The following is a 21,537-nucleotide window of genomic DNA, read 5'->3' on the forward strand; positions in this document are numbered from 1 at the left end:
AAAGATGGATGATTGCTGGATACCCATGTCATAGCTAACTCCTCTTCCTCAGCACTTTGGTTTTGACCCTGATATTGGATATTGACAATATTTGCCAAAAAATGAGCTGGAGTCAGTGCTTGTCCCATTCTTTTGTTTACTGCTTGTAATTTAATTCTGTCCATGTGTAGTTCTGTTTTTAAGTGTTCACTCAGTTCCTTCCAAATTTCAACAGCATCCGCAATAAAAGTTATTTTTCTGTATTTTGTTTAAAGCTTGAGAGATGGGTTTCAGGAAACTCAGCATATGTTCAACATTTCTCTTAAGCCCAATGTTGAGGATTTTGGCCGTGACAGTGCCATCTATTTTATCTCGATTTTCTTCACAAAGTGTCATCAGAATAGGCCAGTTTTTGATATACTGCTCAAAACAGTCCACCACAGAGTTCCATCTAACATCTTGTGGGAGCGTTAGCTTGGTTCCACCCATCCTTTTCAGAGCTGCTGCAGCAAAATGATTATTACGGAAGTATTTAGCAATTTCAACATTAGCCTTTATTTCTGGAACACTTAAGTCTTTGGCTAAGAGGTGCAGCAAATGAGCACTGCAACCATATGTTATTAGCAGCTTTGTATTCCCTCCCTGCTCTTCTAAATCTCTTCTCATCTTGGATACGTTTGCAGCATTGTCAGTGACCAAACTGCGTACTAGACATTTGAATTTTTGTTCACATGTCGTTATAGCTTTTACTGCCACTTCTTGTAAGTATTCTGCTGTGTGTGCATTTCCTGACGTATCAGTTGTTTGTGCAAGGAAGACTTTACCTTCTTCTGTTGTTATACAAGCACATACAATAGGATCATTGTGGACATTACTCCACCCATCAATACTTAGGTTAACAATTTTACCCTCCAGAGCTGTTGCACATTGCTCCATTTCTCTGTCATACACTTGATCCAGCAGTTTCCCTGCAACATCAGCTCTGCTGGGTGGACTGTATCCTGGTCTCAGTGACTGAACCATATTAATGAAATGTGGATTCTCAGTCAGACGGAAAGAAGAGGTCGTTGCATAAATAAACTGGGCAATTTTTTCATCAATCAACTCTTTTTCTAATCTGCTAGTTCTTATCACAAACCTATCTATGGTGGTTCCAGGAGGTAAAGGTTTTTTCTTCCTTTTGGGTGATGGTGATATGTGGCTGTGGGTGTCTGATGATGATGCTGCTGCTGCTGCTAATGAAGCACTATCCTGGATAACTCTGAAACTGTAGAACAGGATGATGGTGATCTTGGAGGTGGATAGTTTCCAGAATCCATGAATTCCCCTAAACAAAAAAAGTCAATGCTGTTATTTTATTGTTTATACAATTTCTGCTTATTGTACACAACACATCACTGCCCCAAAAGGAATATTTGTTTTTCTTCATAACTGTACCAAATGACAGTAACATGCAGTAATATAATTTTTCTCACACGACAGTTCAGTCTTTAGAAATGGGATTCAATAAAAATGTTTACCAACCTGAAGATCCTGCCTGTTCAGAAGGGTTTCTTTGGTCATCTTCATCACCGCACTTCTCATGATGTTGCCTCATTCGCGCCACCAGGCCTTGCATCTCTTTGTTGCATCGTTTGCATTTTGCACGCATGCCTGCCTTACCGATAGGCGAAGGAGCTTCATTAAAATATTCCCAAACTGGGTCTCTTTTACGGCCTGCTGCCATTATAAGGAAAGAATGTAATAAACCTCAGATCGTACACACAAACAGATCCAGACTTGTCTGTCTGTGGCTATGCTGCAGTATTGTGCTCAAAGTTTCACTTTCATTTTCTTGTCTGCTTGCCCTTCCTCCTCCTCACACTTAGATTCACATTCTTCTTGTGTTGTGCAGATCTATTCCACTCCAAACAATCAGAAACATATTGTCTAACTTCTTGGACTTGGCACTGAAAGGGTTGATTCTGTATTCATAGGTTTGTAGAACAATAGGATTAAGGTCTTTTTCTCAACTCTGTTCCTGTTGTAACATTTTTGCCGTGAAGAAGAGGCTGGGACCTCTGCGGAGTCAAATTCAGTTTTGAGAACTGCGTAAGTAAAGCGAGCGTCTGTGATAATATAGGAGAGAAACTGCCCACTAATCCTACAGAAACCTCTGGAAGAGCATGGCATTGTGAATGTTACACATATACAGCCTTTATTCTACTGAGTTAAACAACTCAGCTTTATCTCATGATGGAAAAACCTTTGGATGGTAAAATATTTTCCTCAAAAAGCAGTTTATTGAAAAAAATCCGATTTTTTTTAAAAAAAAAACATTGATTTTTATCCACCCTGGTGTCTATTCACATGGCAGATCCCTTATTATAATATAAAAATGTCTAGAACATAAGTAGTGTCCACAGTGACACTTATGTTCTAGACAATACCATGACGCATTGTTCATCCCTAGAACATTTCTGCTACACTTTTCTCCATTGGGACCTACAATCTTGTTACATTATATAACCTTGCAGGAACTTGTCACTCAGGTTTTGAACTGTCATCCTCTTTATACGTGTGCATTTTTTATTTTAAAGGGCGATTTTAAGTAGCATCAGTGCTGCACAAGGTGGCTCTTTTACTTAAAACCGCCTGGAGGGGGTGACAGGTTCCCTTTAAATAAACTGTATATTTCTTCTGCCAATAAAACGCCTTCTGGTCTTATTGCTATACATTAGTTATTTGGAGTGGCAGTCATATCTACCCCCATTGTTTGGGCCTTAATCTGGTTTAGGTGGACTTTTTGCTAATATGTGCCTAGTGAAACCATTGGTATTCATACATTCCATAGTAAGTACAGTTAAAAAACGTAGGTTAAACTTGACTTTTCTTTAATAACCAGAATAAAATTACATCCGAATATTCAGGAAAGCATAAAGATATTACTTTTTTTTTTTTTTTTTTACTTCGAGTGCAACATTTTTGCAATTGAATTCAACTACCACTTTTGCACCGTTTGACCATTACCAGCACTTTATTTCCTGGGATTTGCACATTGGTGTCTGCAATCAACTGACAATCCATCAGGGTTTGTAAGGGCTCATGCAGAGATCAGTGCAAATCAGTCCAATCCGAGTCGACAATACATGGACTGGACGCAGCTCTCCTGGCCTGAGCATCGCCTGTCGGAACCAGCTATCAGATCGGACCGATTTGCACAGATGGCTGCATGACCCCTTACTTTACTCTTTATCTGAACTTATGTGCTGATTTACAACCACATCAAAGTTTTGTTTCAGCTTTGACATTGTCTGTGATCCCAATTGTCAAACATGGCTGTATACAAAAGTACGAAAATGAACAAAGCTGAGGCCAAGATACAAGTCAATAGAAATAGATTTATTCTACTCTGTACAGATCAGTACAACATGGTCTACTATTACACCAATAATCACAAGTTTACATTAACACCGTGTGATCTGCCTCCTTATGAATACTTTGTAGTAAATGCTGGTTGATTTTGCGGTGGCAGTACGTTATACGATGTGTAACTGCTCGGATGCACTACTGTACAGTAGAACACATAAAGGTCTAGAAATACTGAGGATCTTCAGGACGTGTGCAAATGGGATGTCTATCCTGAGGAATTTCTGCAGCAGATTTTTTGGGTGGTTTACATAAAACTAATACAAAAAGTAAAGTGCGCAGAGAATATGGACAGCAAACCTGATTTGCACTGCAGCAGCGTAGCTGAGATTTCACCAAATGTAATCTGCAATTTTTTTATCTGTATAATCCGCCGTGTATCCGACCGGTGTGACTGCGCCTTTACTATTAGATCTGACTGAATCTATCTTGTACGATATTCAGTATAAATACGGCAGACGGTGCTCGACGGGAAGGACTTTACATTTCTTCGTCAAGTTTAAGATTTAAAAAAAAAAACAAAAACAAAAAAAAACACCCTGAGGGGGGGGGGGGAAAAGTTTACCCTCCTAAAGAAAAAAAAATATATACACACACCACTGTCACATCTACTATCGGTAGGACGAGAATTACAAACATCATTAATATAGAAGATGTCAATACTTACATAATAGATAAAAAAAAAAAAAAAAGTTTGAATCATTGTGCTTGCCTAAAACTTGGACCAATAGCTCAGATATTCACCAAGGAAGATTGTTCAGAAAGTTTGAATTTCTGCAAACTCTACACAAGTGTATGGAGCAATTGTTTTTTTTTCCTTAAATTTACACTTAAAAGGGAAAATTCACATTTAACAAGCATGGATCTTCACTTTGCTCCTGCAATACACATGCATTAGAGGGATCTTCCGCTCTAAGCCACTGGGGATAGGTACATCCCCTGTTCTGGCGCTTGGTGAGGATCTCAGTAGAGGAATCTACACACTGATCTAACAGCCGTCACTTGCCTAGACCAGAAAACCCATTTAATTTAGGTGCAATAAGGGAGACATGTCTGTAGATGGCTGGGTTTGCAGGCTTGAGGATGAGCGATGTGTCTTGATTAGTGATGAGTAAGCATGCTCATTTCCTAATTGAGTATTTTCGGCATGCTTGGAAAAAAAAAAAAAAAGTTTGAGTCGCATTGACTGCATGTCTAGCGGCTCTTCGACGGTTGCAACACATGCAGGGATAGTCTCTTAAGCAATCCCCGCATGTTTTGCGACTGTCGAACAGCCATGACATATGCAGCCTCGGGGACTCGAACATATTTTTTGAGCACGCCAAAGACACTCTGCTTGCACCAGAGCATGATCAGATAATACCTTATCCCAGCACATTTGCGCACTAGCTTTGCTCTTTCCATACAAAACTCATACGAAAAGCTAAATAGATGTCTCAATGGTTTATAAAAAAAATAAAATCAGATGTTACTAAAAAGTAAACTTTTTCCCGCCTAGTCCAAAGGAGAAATGGTAGCAACACGTGAACTTCTCCTTTAAGTCGAACACTGGCAGTTTACCGATATTAACAACGTGAACGGATTTTATAGACTGCGTTACGGCCGCAATTTCAGTTTCGGATGCTTGCCTACCGACCCAAACATACAGCATCCTGTATGTATGAGGCTGTTGGAATTACTGCAGTAACAGACTGTAAAATATGGCTGCTGTCACGTCACCATCTTACAAAACATCATGGTTATAACAAATATGTAGCTACATGAATAGGCTACAGAAATATTTCTTTTTTAACAAATACAATAGATTATTTTCTGCGCTGAATAAAATTTAAAAACACTATGTTTCTTAAAAAATAGGTTATTCAGGACAGGTTTAATACAAGGTTGGATCTAACCTTGTATTAAACTGAAGGTAAGGACATTTTCTTTTTGATCCCAATTATAAGACCTTGTCACACAGCTCTCCCCTCACAGGTGAACACATTAATAGGGAGAGTGGCGCCATCTGGGCTCTTTTCTCTGATGAGAACTGTGACCTTCGTGGTAGTGCTCCTCTTGGCTGCTGCCCCTGTAGTAAGAGTCTCTGCTGCTGTGGTAGTCATCACTTTGATAAGGATAAGAGGCTTGGCTCCGGATTTTTCTGTTGCTGGAGGATGAATCGTGACGCAATGGTGCCGAATGAGAGGAGCTTTGATTATATGAACCATAATAGGGAGAGTAATTTGGTGATGGAGGGTAATTTGGCGATGAAGGAGGGTAATTTGGCGATGAGGGAGGGTAATTTGGGGATGATGAAGGAGAGGAGGAATAAGACATTGCATCTGTGCTGGGACCATGAGAAGAACCTTGTCTGTAGTAGCTATTGATCTAGGGGAAAAAAAACAAAAAAAAAAATTAAATTAACTAGTATCGGGTTAGGTAAGCATGGTGCATTGTCAATCATGCTGCGCCCAAGGCCAGCACCTACTCCATTATTTATGTTTGGTCAACATGAGATATGGCCATGGTGGCAGTCCTGGTCCCACTGTTTTTATTACGATATGTCCAGCCAGGCTCTGGGGACCATATATTGCTTGCTATGCACAGTAGCTACAAGACCAGTTACAGTGGGTGCGGAAAGTATTCAGACCCCTTTAACTTTTTCACTCTGTTTCATTGCAGCCATTTGGTAAATTCAAAGTAGTTCTTTTTTTTCCTCATTAATGTACACTCTGCACACCATCTTGACTGAAGAAAAAAACAAAAAAAAAAAAAAAAAAAACAAAAAACCAAATGTAGAAATTTTTGAAATTCATTAAAAAAGAAACTGAAATATCACATGGTCATAAGTATTCAGACCCTTTGCTCAGACCCTCATTTATGTCACATGCTGTCCAATTCCTTGTGATCCTCCTTGAGATGGTTTTCTCCTTCATTGGAGTCCAGCTGTTTAATTAAACTGATAGGACTTGATTTGTAAAGGCACACACCTGTCTATATAAGACCTCACAGCTCACAGTGCATGTCAGACCAAATGAGAATCATCAGGTCAAAGGAACTGAACAAGGAGCTCAGAGACAGTTGTGGCAAGGCACAGATCCGGCCAAGGTTACAAAAGAATTTCTGCAGTACTCAAGGTTCCTAAGAGCACAGTGGCCTCCAGAAGTCTTCCTAGACCTGGCAGTCTAGCCAAACTGAGCAATTGTGGGAAATGAGCCTTGGTGAGAGGTAAAGAAGAACCCCAAGATCACTGTGGCTGAGCTCCACAGATGCAGTAGGGAGATGGGAAAAAGTTCCACAAAGTCAACTATCACTGCAGCCCTCCACCAGTCGGGCCTTTATGGTAGAGTGGCCCAATTGAAGACTCGCCTCAGTGCCAGACATATGAAAGCCTGCATAGTTTGCTAAACAAAAAACAAACACATAAAGGACTCCCAGACTATGAGAAATAAGATTCTCTGGTCTGATGAGACGAAGATAGAACTTTTTGGTGATAATTCTAAGCTATGTGTGTGGAGAAAACCAGGCACTGCTCATCACCTGCACAATACAATAACAGTGAAACATGGTGGTGGCAGCATCATGCTATGGGGATGTTTTTCAGCTACAGGGAAAGGATGACTGGTTGTAATTTAAGGAAACACGAATGCGGCCAAGTACAGAAATATCCTGGATGAAAAGCTCTTCCAGAGTGCTCTGGACCCCAAACTTGGCTGAAGGTTCACCTTCCAACAAGACAATGACCCTAAGAACACAGCTAAAGTAACAAAGGAGCATCTTCAGAACAACTCTGACCATTCTTGACTGGCCCAACCAGAGCCCTGACCTAAACCCAATTGAACAACTCTGGAGAGACCTGAAAATATAATTAGACTTACCGGTAATTCGGTTTCTAGAAACCTTCCATGACAGCATAGGAGGTTGTCTCCATGCCCTAATGGGGAACAGGAAGCACGAGAGGTTAAAAGGTCCCTCCCACCTCCCTTTCACCAGTGACTTATAACTGATCACCATAGCACCGGTTACCTTAAGATTCTCAGAGTTTGTTCAAGAATACAGGGAGGGAAATAGTGGTGTCGTGGAAGGTTTCTAGAAACCGAATTACCAGTAAGTCTAATTCTATTTTCTCTAGCAACCTTCCACGACAGCATAGGAGGCATAACAACCTATACTGCACTGTGTAAACACTGTGCACTGTGTAAACACTACGCCTGTAGTGTTTAGTAAAAATATGTAAGGAGGACCAGGTTGCTGCCTTAAAAATCTGCTCTGAAGATGCACCTGCCCTCTCAGTCCATAAAGTAGAGGTAGAACGTGTTGACTGCGCTTTGATCCCCGTAGGGGGTGTGATGTTCTGCGCCAGGTATGCTTCGGAGATGGCCTTTTTAATCCAATTGGCAATGGTGTTCTTTGCTACCTTTTTTCCCCTTGTTTGGACCAGAGGTATGGACGAATAGGTTGTGGTACTCTAAGTAGTGGAGAATTATGCGCCTTACATCCAGCGTATGAAACACCTCTTCTTTAGGATTTGCTGGGTTTTGACAAAATGAGGGAAGAATTATATTCTGTGATCTATGGAAGTCAGACAATGATGGATCAAGGGAAAGAACTATGGAATCATCTCTGTTAGGTAGGGTTCCCTGATTGAGAGAGCTTGGAGCTCTCCTACTCGCCTTGCTGAGGTTATTGCTATAAGGAAGGCCACCTTACAGGAGAGGAGCTGAGGAGTACAAGATGGCAGGGGCTCAAAGGAGGATTGAGTGAGTCCCGTAAGTACCACATTCAAGTCCCATGGTGGAATGGCAACTAGCCTTTTTGGATGTAGCCTAGTGGCTGATGTAATGAATCTTTTTATCCACCTGTGGTTTGCCAAGTCAGTGTCGAACATGGAGCTTAATGCCGATACCTGTACTTTCAGTGTACTAGGCTTTAGACCTAGCTCAAGCCCCCTCTGTAAGAAATCCAGAATACGGGAAATGTTAGGGTTTTCTGGGTCAGGCAAGTCTGGCAGACGCCATGAGGAAAACTTTCTCCATATTTTGTTATAAATAGCAATGGTGACCGGTTTCCTAGATTTCTGGAGGGTTTTTATTACTGCCTCTGATAGCCCCCTGGCCCTCAAGATCTGGGTCTCAGTAACCAGGCCGCTAACTTCATTCCCCAGAGGTTTGGGTGATGTAGAGGGCCCTGCAAGAGGTCGTCTTTCAGGGGTAGGAGGAATGGCCCGTCTACCTGTAGTTCTGTAATTAGAGAATACCAGCTCCTCTTTGGCCATAGCGGGGCTACTAGGATGGTTTGGGTCTGATTGTCCCGGATTTTCCTCAGGGTTGCGGCAAGGCATATGCCAGACGAAACCTCCACTTGTGGGCGAAGGCATCTACCCCCAGGGATCTGTCCCTGGGGTTCAGGGAGAAGTAGTTTCTCACTCGAGCATTCTCTCCTGAGGCCAGTAGATCCACCTCCGGAAGGCCCCACCTGTTGACCAGCCTCTGAAAGATTCTTTCGTTTAGGCTCCACTCGCCAGGCTGGATGCATTTTCTGCTCAGAAAATCTGCTTGAAGATTGGAGGTACCCTCCACCCTCCACCCTTTAGGTGGACTACTGCTGGAGAACGGAGGTGTCTTTCGGCCCAGCAAAATATTCGGCCTGAAAGGCCCTCTAGGCTGCTGGAGCTTGTGCCACCTTGGTGTCCGAGATGGGCCACTGTTATGTTGTCCAAGTAGACTCTGATATGATGGCCCTGGACTAGGTGTCTTGCTGCCAGGAGAGCTTCCTCCACGGCCTTCAGCTCCCTGAAGTTTGAGGATTTTGTACTCACTTTCTGGCTCCACATCTCCTGGAATGGTTGTCGGGACACTATGGCTCCCCAGCCTTTCTTGCTGGCGTCTGACGCTACTGTGACCAAGGGGATCTGGGACCAGTTGATTCCCTTGCACAGATTTTTGTGGTCCATCCACCATGCTTGTGAAGCTTTCACTTTTCCTGGGGTCTGGACTCTTGTTTAGGCAGGTGTGATCTCTATTCCAGTTTCCTAAGATGTGGGACTGGAGTATTCTGGAGTGGGCCTGCGCCCAAGGCACTGACCCTAGTATGGACATGGCTGACCTGAGGGTCGGGGACCTCCGTTTACTGAAACTCGAGATCTTTGATATTATGGACCTCTGATGTTCCTCCGGGAGGAAGGACATTTGTTTTTTTGAATCTAGGAGGATTCATAAGAATTTTATCTCCTGGGAGGGTTGGATCTGCGACTTTTATATTCGGGATCCACCCCAGCGATTGGAGAATACCCAGGGTTTGAGTCACCTGGTTTTCCAGGGTCTGGTAGGAGGCTCCTATTATCAGTAGGTCGTCCAGGTAGGGTACAATACATATGCCCTGGCTTCTGATGTGGGACACAGCTTCTGCCATAATCTTGGAAAATACTCGAGGGGCAGAGGCTATCCCAAAGGGAAGCACGTACTGATAGTGCCTGATTTCTGTACCCGGACGGATCGCAAACCTTAGATAATTCCTGTGAGAAGGATGTATGGGAATGTGGAAATAGGCATCCATCAGGTCTATGGTTGCCATGAAGTAAGACGGCCCTATCAGAGGAATGGCGGTCTTTACCGACTCCATCTTGAATCTGCGATATGCGATGTGTCGGTTGAGGCCTTTCATATTCATTATTATTCCTGCCTCTCCTGTGGGCTTTTTCACTAGGAACAGTCTGGAATAATGTCTCCTTCCCTGTTCCTCCACAGGGACCTGAGAGATGGCGTTTGATTGTAGAAGGAGCTGGATGCCGGATTTTAGTGCTGGAGTCTCCCGAGGAGGTAGGGAGGTAACTCTTATACCCCGCGGGGGGGAGGATTCGAGTTCTAGCAGTAGGCACTCCTTGATCACGCTGAGGACCCAGGGCGCTGTTGGAAATCAACTGCCAAGAGTGAAAGAACCTCGAAAGCCTTCCCCCCCACCGGGGTCGAGTCATTGCTTTTCTTGTGGCTGTTGCTGCTGGGGTACCAGGATGTTCCTGCCTCTCCCTTTAGCATAACTCCATCTTCCAGTCTTTTCCCTTCCCTCTCGGCTGGGATGGCTGATTCTGAGAGGCTCGAAAAAGCAGATTTTCTGTGGTCCTCTGCTCAGGAAGCACCTTTTTATCTGTGGTCTTTTCAAGAATTTCATCTAAGGCCGGGCCGAAGACATGTTCACCCTTGAAGGGTAAAGAGCAGAGTTTAACCTTGGAGGTCACGTCCCCGCTCCACGTTTTAAGCCAGAGGGCCCGCCTTGCAGAATTGGACTGTACCATAGCCCTGGCAGAGGTGCGGATCATCTCCATTGATGCATCCGCCAAGAAGCCTGTAGCTCTCTGTAGTATAGGAAGGGAGTTAAGGAGGTCACCTCTTGAGGTTCCCCGAGAAATATGACTCTCTAGTTCCTCTATCCATTGGAAGAGAGACCTAGAGACGCATGTGGACGCAATTCCTGACTTTAAGGAAAAGGCAGAGGTTTCCCAAGATTTTCTTAGGAGGCTCTCTGCTTTACGGTCCATCGGGTCTCTAAGCTGGGACGCATCATCAAATGGAAGGACCGTCTTCTTCACCACCCTTGCCACCTGGACATCAGCCTTCGGGATGTCCCATTTAAACTCCTCTCCAGGGGAAATCTATTCCTGAGTTCCGAAGGGGCCGAGCAGCGCTTCTCTGGGTAATCCCATTCCTGAGAGATCATATCTACTATGCTCCTATGTATTGGGAAACCTGTTCGTCTGGGTCCCTCAAATCCCCTGAACATGCGGTCCTGTGCTGACTGAGTAACGGGTTCATCCTCTAGGCCCATGGTGGCCCGTACTGCACTGACCAGCTCCTCCACATATTCCACAGAAAGGAGGTATTTCCTAGTTTCGGCTGATTTAGAGGTTCCCAGTTGTTCCTAATTTTCGGAGCCTGAATTGTATGACCCTTCTGATTCGAACTCCGAGTCCTCTAACAGAATTTTCCGTTTTTTTTGGGGGATGGCAAGCCCACAATCGGAGGAGGTGGAGGAGGGGGACAGGGCGGCTAAAGAGGTCTGAACCTGATGAGTGACCAGGCTGCAGACCTTGTCAATCAATGACGGGTGCTCAGCCCTGACCACCCTCTCCGTGCAAGCTTGACAAATTTTTTTACCCAATTTGAGGGAAGTTTTGCACAGCATATGGCACATTTGGCTGACTTGCTGGTGGTATTGGTGCTTTTGCGGGCAGACTTTTCTCCCTATAAGAAAGGGGGAGAAGTATTCTGAGGAACTCTATCCCAGGACCGCACCACTAGTACCCACCCCAGGTACACTTACTGTGGCTGGGGCAGCGCTGGGCTCTGCAGACGCAGGGCAGGAAGAACCGTCCATGCTGACACGGGATTTCGTCTTACCTGTCGGCGTCTTCCGGCGGGTTAATAAGGGGTTAACACAGCCCTCAGCGCAGCCTTTTCATTTCCCCCTCCTCCTCCCTGGGTCCCGAGGCAGGCACAGCAAGTGCTGGCGAGCTCCACGCGCCGGTAGATGAATGGGGCTGCCATGACAGGAAGTAGTCACATACCCCGGAAGTGACCACGCGTGGCGTCACTTCCGGGTCACATCACGGTGCGCAGCAGGAGGAGGAGGAGAGACCGGAGAGCTGCGAGAGGCCTCCGGTCGGGGGATCACTGGCCCGCTTTACTCCCCCTAGGGGAGCGCGGGTGGGCCAGGAAGGTCCCATGTTCTAAGAAGACAGGAGCAGTACGGAGGAGGGGAGGCAGCGCCACCGAACACCACTGCCCGCCTTAAGGATTACAGGTACGCTGCAGCAGCCAGCCACACAGCATACCGAAACCTCTCCATGCCCCATGGGGGACAGGAAAGACACTGGTGAGAGGGACCTTTTAACCTCTCGTGCTTCCTGTCCCCCATTAGGGCGTGGAGACAACCTCCTATGCTGTTGTGGAAGGTTGCTAGAGAAAATGGCTGTCCACCAACGTTCACCATCCAACCTAACGGAACTGGAGAGGATCTACAAGGAAGAATGGCAGAGGATCCCCAAATCCAGACGTGAAAAACTTGTTGCATCATTCCCAAGACGACTCATGGCTGTACTAGCTCAGACGGGTGCTTCTACTCAATAATGAGCAAAGGGTCTGAATACTTATGACCATGTGATATTGCAGTTTTTCTTTTTTAATAAATTTGGAAAAATGTCTTTTTTTTTTCCCAGTCAAGATGGGGTGCAGAGTGTACATTAATGAGAACAAAAATTAACTTTTTTGAATTTACCAAATGGCTGCAATGAAAGAGTGAAAAATTTAAAGGGGTCTGAATACTTTCCGCACCCACCGTAAATCTCTGCTTTACTAATGAATATGAGGGTGCATGTGCATTAGGCATTTGTTTTGTCCTACTCTGCTGCACCCAGGTACAGCACTTGCTACAGTACTTGAGCGGCTGCAGTTAAGATGCCAAGATCCTCAGCGTGGGGGGGGGGGGGGGAAACTGCAGCAGCCATTATTACCACTCTGACAGTCAAACGTGTCATTACCATGGCTACGTCCAATATCCAGGACAGGATCCAGCAGTATTGATGTACATACAAGTAAATGGTAGCAGAAGTATCTCGATAAGCTTCTAGGTCATCCCTTTAGTGTAATTTAAGTACAGCTTGCCATGAAAACTGAATGGCAGACATCTCTCTGGGCGATAGTCTACTGTCCATGGCACAGAAGGTGTCGGCAATTACGTGGGTTGGTAATGTCATCAGCGAAACTAAATACACCAGGCAAACCTCTTAACCTTCCTCTGGTGAAGCAAAATACCAAAATGTATCCGTCCCTTCATCAGCATCCCCTCCCACCCCGCGCTTGTACATTATAAGCTACATTCCTTTTGTAACATTACTATATATATATATATATATATATATATATATATATATATATATATATATATATATATAAAATCTATTAATGCAAAAACAAAACAATATCACTTATTATATTCCTTTCTAAAGAGTCCTGATATCAAGTGGGAATATTAATGTAAATGTGTGTAGTCACCCACCATTGCTTGTCTGTGAAGCCCATCTGAAGAGGAGTACGGTTTCTGATAGCTTTGAACAGGAGGAGAGTGGTCGTATCTCATATCAGAATTGTAGTCATATCTACAAAAACAAATAAATCAATGTCAAAACAATCTATAAATGTAGCCAACAGCAGAAATAAATGGAGCGCTGCTGTGTCAGAAGAAACATACTAAGAAAAGACAGGAAGGATGTGACTTGGATGACTAGTCTGAGGTCTGCCTTGGACTATACATTGAGATGGATCACGCTCGGCCGGCTTTTCAAAGCATGTTTTCTCCGAAACACCAGCGAGTTTTACAGTAAAACAGACACTTGCAAAAACAGGAATTGGTCTCGGATTCATGCTGCCTGTCAACCCCTTGAGCTTCAGCCAATTTACTGACAAGGTTATGACAGATGTATGGTGGCATAGTACATCCACATAGTGTGTGTCTACTGGAAATGCCATTGGCTCCTGCAAATGCATCCAGGAGACTTTAACTTACCTGTTGCCATTTGGTGATGAACCATTTCCAGAAAAGTTGCCGTTTCCTTGTGGGGAAGACGCTGCATTATTTGCTTGAGAGGCGTGACTGCTTCCTAAAAACATAAGAGATTAAAAATAGATTGCCATATCAGATGTAAGGCATGAGAGCAGGGCTGTGGAGTTGGAGTCAGTATAAAATGGACTGGCTGATAAAATATATAATACATCAGGTGCAGTAGTACAATGCAGGATGTGCTGTAAATTTTTTCATAAGATTTTGAGATAGTTATAAAGCGTCCTATAAATGTTCTGTTCCTCTAAGGATCTCAGCTTTTAATTGAGAGGAATATGTGCTGCGCTTTATGTACATGCTCAGTAGTGAGACAGTAGTGTTGAGTCGCAGGCTTGGCTTACTGACTTCACAGCCCTGCATGTTACACACCTCACCCCACAGTTCGGACTATAAAGTACTTTTAAGTTTGGAAGGTGCCACATTGTTGGCCAACATGGCTGATGTTGGTGAACAGGAACCAACAAGAGTATCGTGTCTGGTCAGCTCTGATTGATGCGTCCAAGGGGTTAAAGTGCCGTAGTCCATCGCTTTTAAGTGGTTAAACAGAAGGAGGCCATAGGTAACCCGATCAGCCCACCCGTATGGTTAGAGCAATGAAATAAATTGTTAATGGTATTGGAATGAGGGGGATTTAATTTGAAGAACAAAACTTGATCATTGAAAGAAAGACTAATTTCTTGTGAGATGACAAACCCCCCACAAAAGTTGCTGCCCTCGTACCTGATCTGTACTGGATTTTCAGAGGCCTTCCAAACAGTTTCACTCCATTTAACAGATTCATCCCATAGGGAACAGATTCTTCATGCTTAAACTGTACAAAAGCAAATAATTTTGAAGTGCCATCTTTGTCCTTGGGGATTTTTACATTTACCGCAGGACCAGCCTGGAAGAAAAAAAACCCAAAACAATTACTTTGAGCAAGTTCATATAACACACGGCCAGTGCAGTCTGAAGAGGAGAGAAACTACTATTTGTATGACTACTGCCAATAAGTAAGGCTCAACTTAAAATGTGAAGTCCAGGATTTCAATATTGGTGACATGTACTAACGATGGCTCATCGATATCAGATTGGTGGAGACAGAACGCCTGCTATTTATCACACTGTAGAAAGCTGGAAAAGCTGTTTCATACACTGTAGTGACAGTTCTCAGTTGGAGCGTGTTCACTTTAGAGTGTATAGAGGAGTATTTAGGCCATAAAAAAAAAAAAAAAAAAAAGATAAAATTTCAATATTTTGTACACCTTAAAAAGATATAAAGCATAGCTCCATTCACCCCATTCAAATCTCCTCCCCCCCCCCCCAAAAAAAAAAAAAAAATATAAATAAAAAATAAAAAATACATCTCTTCCTCACACACCCAATCGGAAAAAATAAAAACAAATTATCGATGAAATTTTTTTTCCTCTAGCAAGTGTAATCTAAACCTGGAGAATCAAGTTACTGGGTAATTTTTACTGTAAGATGATTACTATAAACACAAAGTCCCCAAAAATCAATGGCATAATTTTTTTTTTTTTTTTCCTGTAGTACACATGGTTAGGTCAGTGAAAAAAAAAAAAAAAAAAAAGTTATGGCTCTAAGAAGAAGCAGATGAAAAAAAAACTGCTAACATTCACATGCCAACAAAGAGCACACAACTGATGACTGCCTGTCATCGGACCCCACTAAGCCGATATTGATGTGTCCCAAAGAGGTCAATAGCAAAAAGTGGCAGAGCAACGCATTTAATGGGTTCATCCAGAATAATTTTTTTTTCCATCAGTGCTGTCGGGAAAAAAAAAAAAGGGCATGTGCTTGGCAGCTTTAGGTTATAATGGGTAAGGGTATGCGCACACGTTGCGGATTCTGCTGCAGATCCGCAGCGGATTTGGCCCTGTGGATCCGCAGTAGTTTCGGCTGCGTTGTAGAGTACTTTTATATTCAATGGAAAATGAAAAACGCAGTGCACATGCTGCAGATTTTTCCACGCGGATTAGCTGCGGTTTTAAATCTGCAGCATGTCAATTCTTTGTGTGGAATCCGCAGCGGTTTGACACCTGCTCCATGACCAGGTGTCAAAACGCAGGGGAAAACCGCAGGCAAAATGCAGGTCTTATGACCCGCGGATTTAGCAAAATCCACAGCGTGCACTTAACCATAGTGTGGTATCCGTGAGAAGAAAAAGATACCACAGGTGTTGGAAACGGACGTGAGAATAAGACTTTTGCTGGGTTTTTTTCTGCAGCCAAAACCTGATGTATTGGCAGTAAAAAAACTGCAGCCGCATTGCAGGCTTTGCTGTGTTTTTCAGCATCCTACAGCTTTTATTCCACATCGAAAGTATAAACGAGACAAGCTTTTAGGCGGCCAATCCAAGGCATAAAAATCAGAACAAAAAAACACAGGGGCAATTATCATCAAATTATTTAGGTGAAAGTGTTTTTGTTTTAATGTTTAGGTCTGTGAGCTAAAGTTACATGAGCTCATGAAAAAATACACAATGGCAGAGAAATAAAAAAAAAAAAAAAAAAAAAAAACAACAGCGGGGAAACGTGAATTGGTTGGGCATTGTTGCATAGCACTATTTTAAGAGAGAAAGATTTACAGTGTAATGTGCATTGAAAATATTTTATGGATTATTTTTTCTTTTTTGGGGGGGGGAAATTCATAAAAAAATGGGTTTCCCATTCTGAGGTATCTGCATTTATTCACCAAAAACGCAACAAAAACCGATGGCTCCACTTTTGCGGTTTCTCATTGCTTTCTGTAGATGTAAAGACGCTGCAACAAGTGAAAAGAATTCACATGCTATAGATTTCCATTCCAGTCAGGAAAAAAAGCGTGTGCATGAGACTAAGTTACATAAAAGCGCAGCGTGTGAGCATGGCCTAGTCCCTCAGTATTCCCCCTCTGCCATGTTCTGGATACTGGCACATTATATAGCTAGATTCGCTGTAGTCACTAGTAGTCAGCTTTTGGCGTGCACCCGCCGCCATTCTTCCTGCACGTTACACACACAGGGCCGGAAACCACAGCCGCCCCTTCCCCTGACTCAGTGAAGGCTTCCGAACCTGCAGGAACAGCTCGAACAGCAGCTCCTCCGTAGCTCTCGGGTCCAAATTCCCCACGAACAAGGTCCTGTCAGCCTCCGCAGCCCCCATCTTCGTCCGCCAACCACAAAACGACGACACACCACCAAGCGCCGCCGTCGCACAAGTACTACGTCATTTCCTCACATGACCACGCCCTATGACAGGCGAAGAGGGGCGGATAACTCTTTGTGGGAGGAGTTTGGAGCGGATCTTGCCGATATTTATAGCTAGGCAACGAATAAGCCAATCAGGTGGCTGTTTATTTTCAAACATTTCCTGATCATAAGTAAGAGCCGGGCTGTGATTGGCTGTAGCCTCCTGCCCCTTTTCTTATTTTTAGTAGTTGAAATAATTGTGTGTACCCTCCTTGCGGCCGGCGCTGGGTTTCTGGCCTGTAGTTTTATTGATGCCAGTTTTTTTTACAGTCAATGTATTCATCACTTTTCATTCTATTTTTTTTTTAATGCTGAAAAAAACTAATTCTGTCATTTTGATTTTTTTTTTTACCACCCGAGGGGTTAATTAATTTTATATATTGGTAACCCGGACTGTTACGGACCTGGCGATGTCAGATATATTTATTGTTTTTCTTTTTTTGGGATTTGGAAGACTTACATTTTTCCTTTTGTTCTTGTTTTTATTTGTTTTTTATATTTTTTTAAAATATATTTTATACATTTTTTTTAGTCCCCTAAAGAGACTTGAACCTGCCGTCCTTCATGGGGGTTCAAAAGTGGTGGTAGCAAAGGTCTTCGGGGAGCGCCTATCTCTCTTGGCGACACATCGGAACCTTGTGGTCACGTCGCTGGCGGTCATTGGGTAACCGAAATGATTACACATGGATCACCCCAGTAAAATGCTGCTGACCGTGATTGACAAAGACTTTTAAAGGGGCAATCTGAAGTCTGGAAGGTATTCCCTATCCATTGGATAACGTCCCGATCTCTGGGTGTCTGACCACTAGGACCCCTCCCCCACTGATCCCAGGGCTCAAGTGGAGTGGAGGTCAATCATGCTCACGTCTCCTGCATTCATTCTTATGGGGGTTCAAGTGGTCAAATCCCCTGCGATTGGGTAACATCCAAACTTGAGAATACCCCTTTAATTGGATGTAGTATGATTGGCGATCACGCTACCGCTTGTATATATACTACAGCTTTTGGCTGTATAACACAGCTGGCACTCGCTGTGTGTGGAAACAGCGCAGCTTATGCATCGACACCAGACATAGGGTACTGATTGGTGATAATTTTTAGATTGGACCAAAAATAGGAGTTTGTAGCACCTGATCTCACCCAGCCGCAGGAGTAATGAGGAGGAGCGTAATGAAGTGGTAATGTCCGCACCCTGCCTTTCCCGCCAATACATAGCGATATCTTCCTCACCGTGCTATACATTCAGAATAGAGTGAAGAGATTGGTTTACACCTGAACCCTGCCACTTCCTCCTGATCACAGCACAACTTTCATCTTCCTCTCCATCCATACATTTACAGTATAATGGAACAGTAAGGTGTACACCCATCCAAGTTCCTGGCAAGGGAAGATCACATCCTCCATTCCATCAATCAGTATAATTATCACCTAAAATATAATCGTGCATGGGTTCATTCAGGGGCGGATATATAATTGGTGCAACTTGTGCAGCTGGCCCAAGAAATAAGGGGGCCACATCCACCTCAAAAGCAGGTGGAATTGTGCATTATGATGAGCTATTGGACTGCAAAGGGCCCATGTACTGTTCTTGCACAGGGTCGTCGCCTGTGTCCGCCAGTTACATACAAGCTGTCACGACTCTGTTGTCACATTAGCGAGGACCAGGGACTTGGGAATGTAAACTAGGAGAGGAAGGAACATTGCTGGCACCTTTCCAAAATTGTTGGTATACATCTTTGTTTCAAGCATGTGATGCTCGTTCAAACTCAGCTGTGGCAAGTAACAGGTGTGAGCAATATGAATATGAAACCAGATTAAAAGGGGAGAAGTTGACGCAAACTTTGCATTGTGTGTCAGTGTGAACAAAAAGAGAACTGTCTGAGGACTTGAGAACCAAAATTGTTGAAAAGTATCAACAATCTCAAGGTTACACGTCCATCTCCAGAGATCGTGATGCGCCTTTGTCCACTGTGCGCAAGTTAATCAAGTTTACAATCTATGACACTGTAGCTAATCTGCATGGGCGGCAGTGAATAATGATGAAAGGTTGCAATGCAGGATAGTTCAGATGGTGGATAGCAACCCCAATCAAGTTCCAATGAAATTCACACTGTCCTGCAGGCTCAGGATCAGCGCAAACTATGTCTCCACATGTGAATGAAATGAAACGCTATGTCAGGAGACCCTGGAGGACCCCCCTGCTGACACAGAGACATTAAAAGCTAAACTACAGTTTGCCAAAATGTACTTGAGTAAGCCAAAATTCATCTGGAAAAGCATCTTGTGAATAGATACGAGTCTAAGATAGTGATTTTTTAGTAAAGAACATCATTCTGTTTACTGAAAGAGAATGAGGCCTACAAAGAAAAGAACACAGAACCTACAGTCAAATATAGTGGAGGTTCAGAGATGTTTTGGGGTTGCTTTGTTGCCTTGACTATGTGCAAGATATCATGTAATCTGAAAATTACCAGCAGATGTGTTGCAATGTATTGCCCAGTGTCAGAAAGCTGGGTTTGCATCCTATGTCATGGGTCTTCCAGCAGGACAATGACCCCAAACATACTTCAAGAAGCCCCAAGAAATGGAAAGAAACAAATCACTGGAAGATTCTGAAGCGGCTGCAATGAGTCTGGATCAAAATCCTATCAACCATCTGTGAAGAGATCTTAAAGTTGCTGTTGGGAGAAGGCGCCTTCACATACGAGCGACCTGGAGTAGTTTGCAAAAGAAGAGTACTCCAAAATTTCAGCTGAGAAATGTAAGAAGCTTGTTGACGGTTATAGGAAGCAATTGATTTCAGTTATTTATTCCAAAGGGTGCAACAAAATATTAAGTTGAGGGTGCAAACAATTTTGTCCAGCTCATTTTTGTGGTTTTGCGTGATGTCCAATTTGCCTTTTTTTTCCTCTATTTTTGTGTTGTTCCAATACACACAAAAGAAATAAATGTGTATAACAAAACTAGAGTAAGGCCGAGGTCAGACTTGCGAGAAACTTGCACGTCAATTAACGTGTGAGACTCATGCGAGTTTCTCGCAAGTCTGACCCCAGCCTAATCGCAATAATCTTCTGGGGGAAATACTTCATTTTTTAGAACAAGGGTGTCAACACTTTTGGCCATATTTGACTCTATATACTTGTAAAAACAAGTGTTATTCTGCAAAAGACTAGTTCTGTGAGGCCATTATTCCACCCCAGAGTTGTCCTGCCGCCACCCAGGTTTGATTGACATAATTTGCGAGAGTGCCATCACCATCAGCTCCTTGCAAACCTCTCGCAGGTGACCGTCCTCCCTGGTCATGCAGGTGCACACTCCCCTGTGCCTCCCCCGTCATGCAGGTGTACACTCTCCTGTGCCTCCCTGGTAATGAAGGTGTACACTCCACTACTCCCCTGCCCCTCCCTGGTCATGCAGGTGTACATTCCTCTGTGCCTCCTCGGTCATGCAGGTGTACACTCCCCTATGCATCCCTGGTCATGCAGGTGTACACTCCTTTGTGCTTCCCCGGTCATGCACGTGTACACTCCCCTGTCTCTCCCCGGTCATGCAGGTGTACACTCCCCTGTGCCTCCCCAGTCATGCAGGTGTACATTCCCGTGCCTCCCCGGGCATGCAGGTGTACACTCCCCTGTGCCTCCTCGGTCATGCAGGTGTACACTCCCCTGTGCCTCCCCGGTCATGCAGGTGTAGTCTCCCCTGTGCCTCCCTGGCCATGCAGGTGTAGTCTCCCCTGTGCCTCCCTGGCCATGCAGGTGTAGTCTCCCCTGTGCCTCCCAGGCCATGCAGGTGTAGTCTCCCCTGTGCCTCCCAGGCCATGCAGGTGTACAATACCCTGTGCCTCCCCGGTCATGCAGGTGTACACTCCCCTGTGCCTCCCCGGTCATGCAGGTGTACACTCCACTACTCCCTTGTGCCTCCCCGGTCATGCAGGTATACACTCTCCTGTGCCTCCCCGATCATGCAGGTGTACACTCCACTACTCCCTTGTGCCTCCCCGCTCCTGCAGGTTACACTCTCCTGTGCCGCCCCAATCATGCAGGTGTACACTCCGCTGTGTCTCCCCGATCATGCAGGTATACACTCCGCTGTGCCTCCCCGGTCATGCAGGTGTACACTCTACTACTCCCCTGTGCCTCCCCGGTCATGCAGGTTACACTCTCCTGTGCCTCCCCAATCATGCAGGTATACACTCCGCTGTGCCTCCCCGATCATGCAGGTATACACTCCGCTGTGCCTCCCCGGTCATGCAGGTTACACTCTCCTGTGCCTCCCCGGTCATGCAGGTGTACACTCTACTACTCCCCTGTGCCTCCCCGGTCATGTAGGTT

General features: G+C 44.3%; 1 protein-coding gene across 1 annotated transcript; it reads right to left on the reverse strand.

The window, feature by feature from the left end:
* Nucleotides 1–3,339: 3,339 nt before the first annotated feature.
* Nucleotides 3,340–17,250, reverse strand: RBM7 (RNA binding motif protein 7). The gene is made up of 5 exons (XM_073585275.1): nucleotides 17,031–17,250; nucleotides 14,698–14,860; nucleotides 13,924–14,017; nucleotides 13,417–13,516; nucleotides 3,340–5,754 (listed from the first exon to the last, which is right to left on the reverse strand). The coding sequence occupies exons 1-5, from the start codon at nucleotides 17,118–17,120 to the stop codon at nucleotides 5,371–5,373; spliced, it is 831 nt and encodes a 276-aa protein (XP_073441376.1). The 5' UTR covers nucleotides 17,121–17,250; the 3' UTR covers nucleotides 3,340–5,370.
* Nucleotides 17,251–21,537: the final 4,287 nt, after the last annotated feature.

The sequence above is a fragment of the Dendrobates tinctorius genome, unplaced genomic scaffold (assembly GCF_039654945.1).
Source record: "Dendrobates tinctorius isolate UK_male_01 unplaced genomic scaffold, ASM3965494v1 ptg000086l, whole genome shotgun sequence".
In the NCBI taxonomy this organism is placed as follows: domain Eukaryota; kingdom Metazoa; phylum Chordata; class Amphibia; order Anura; family Dendrobatidae; genus Dendrobates; species Dendrobates tinctorius.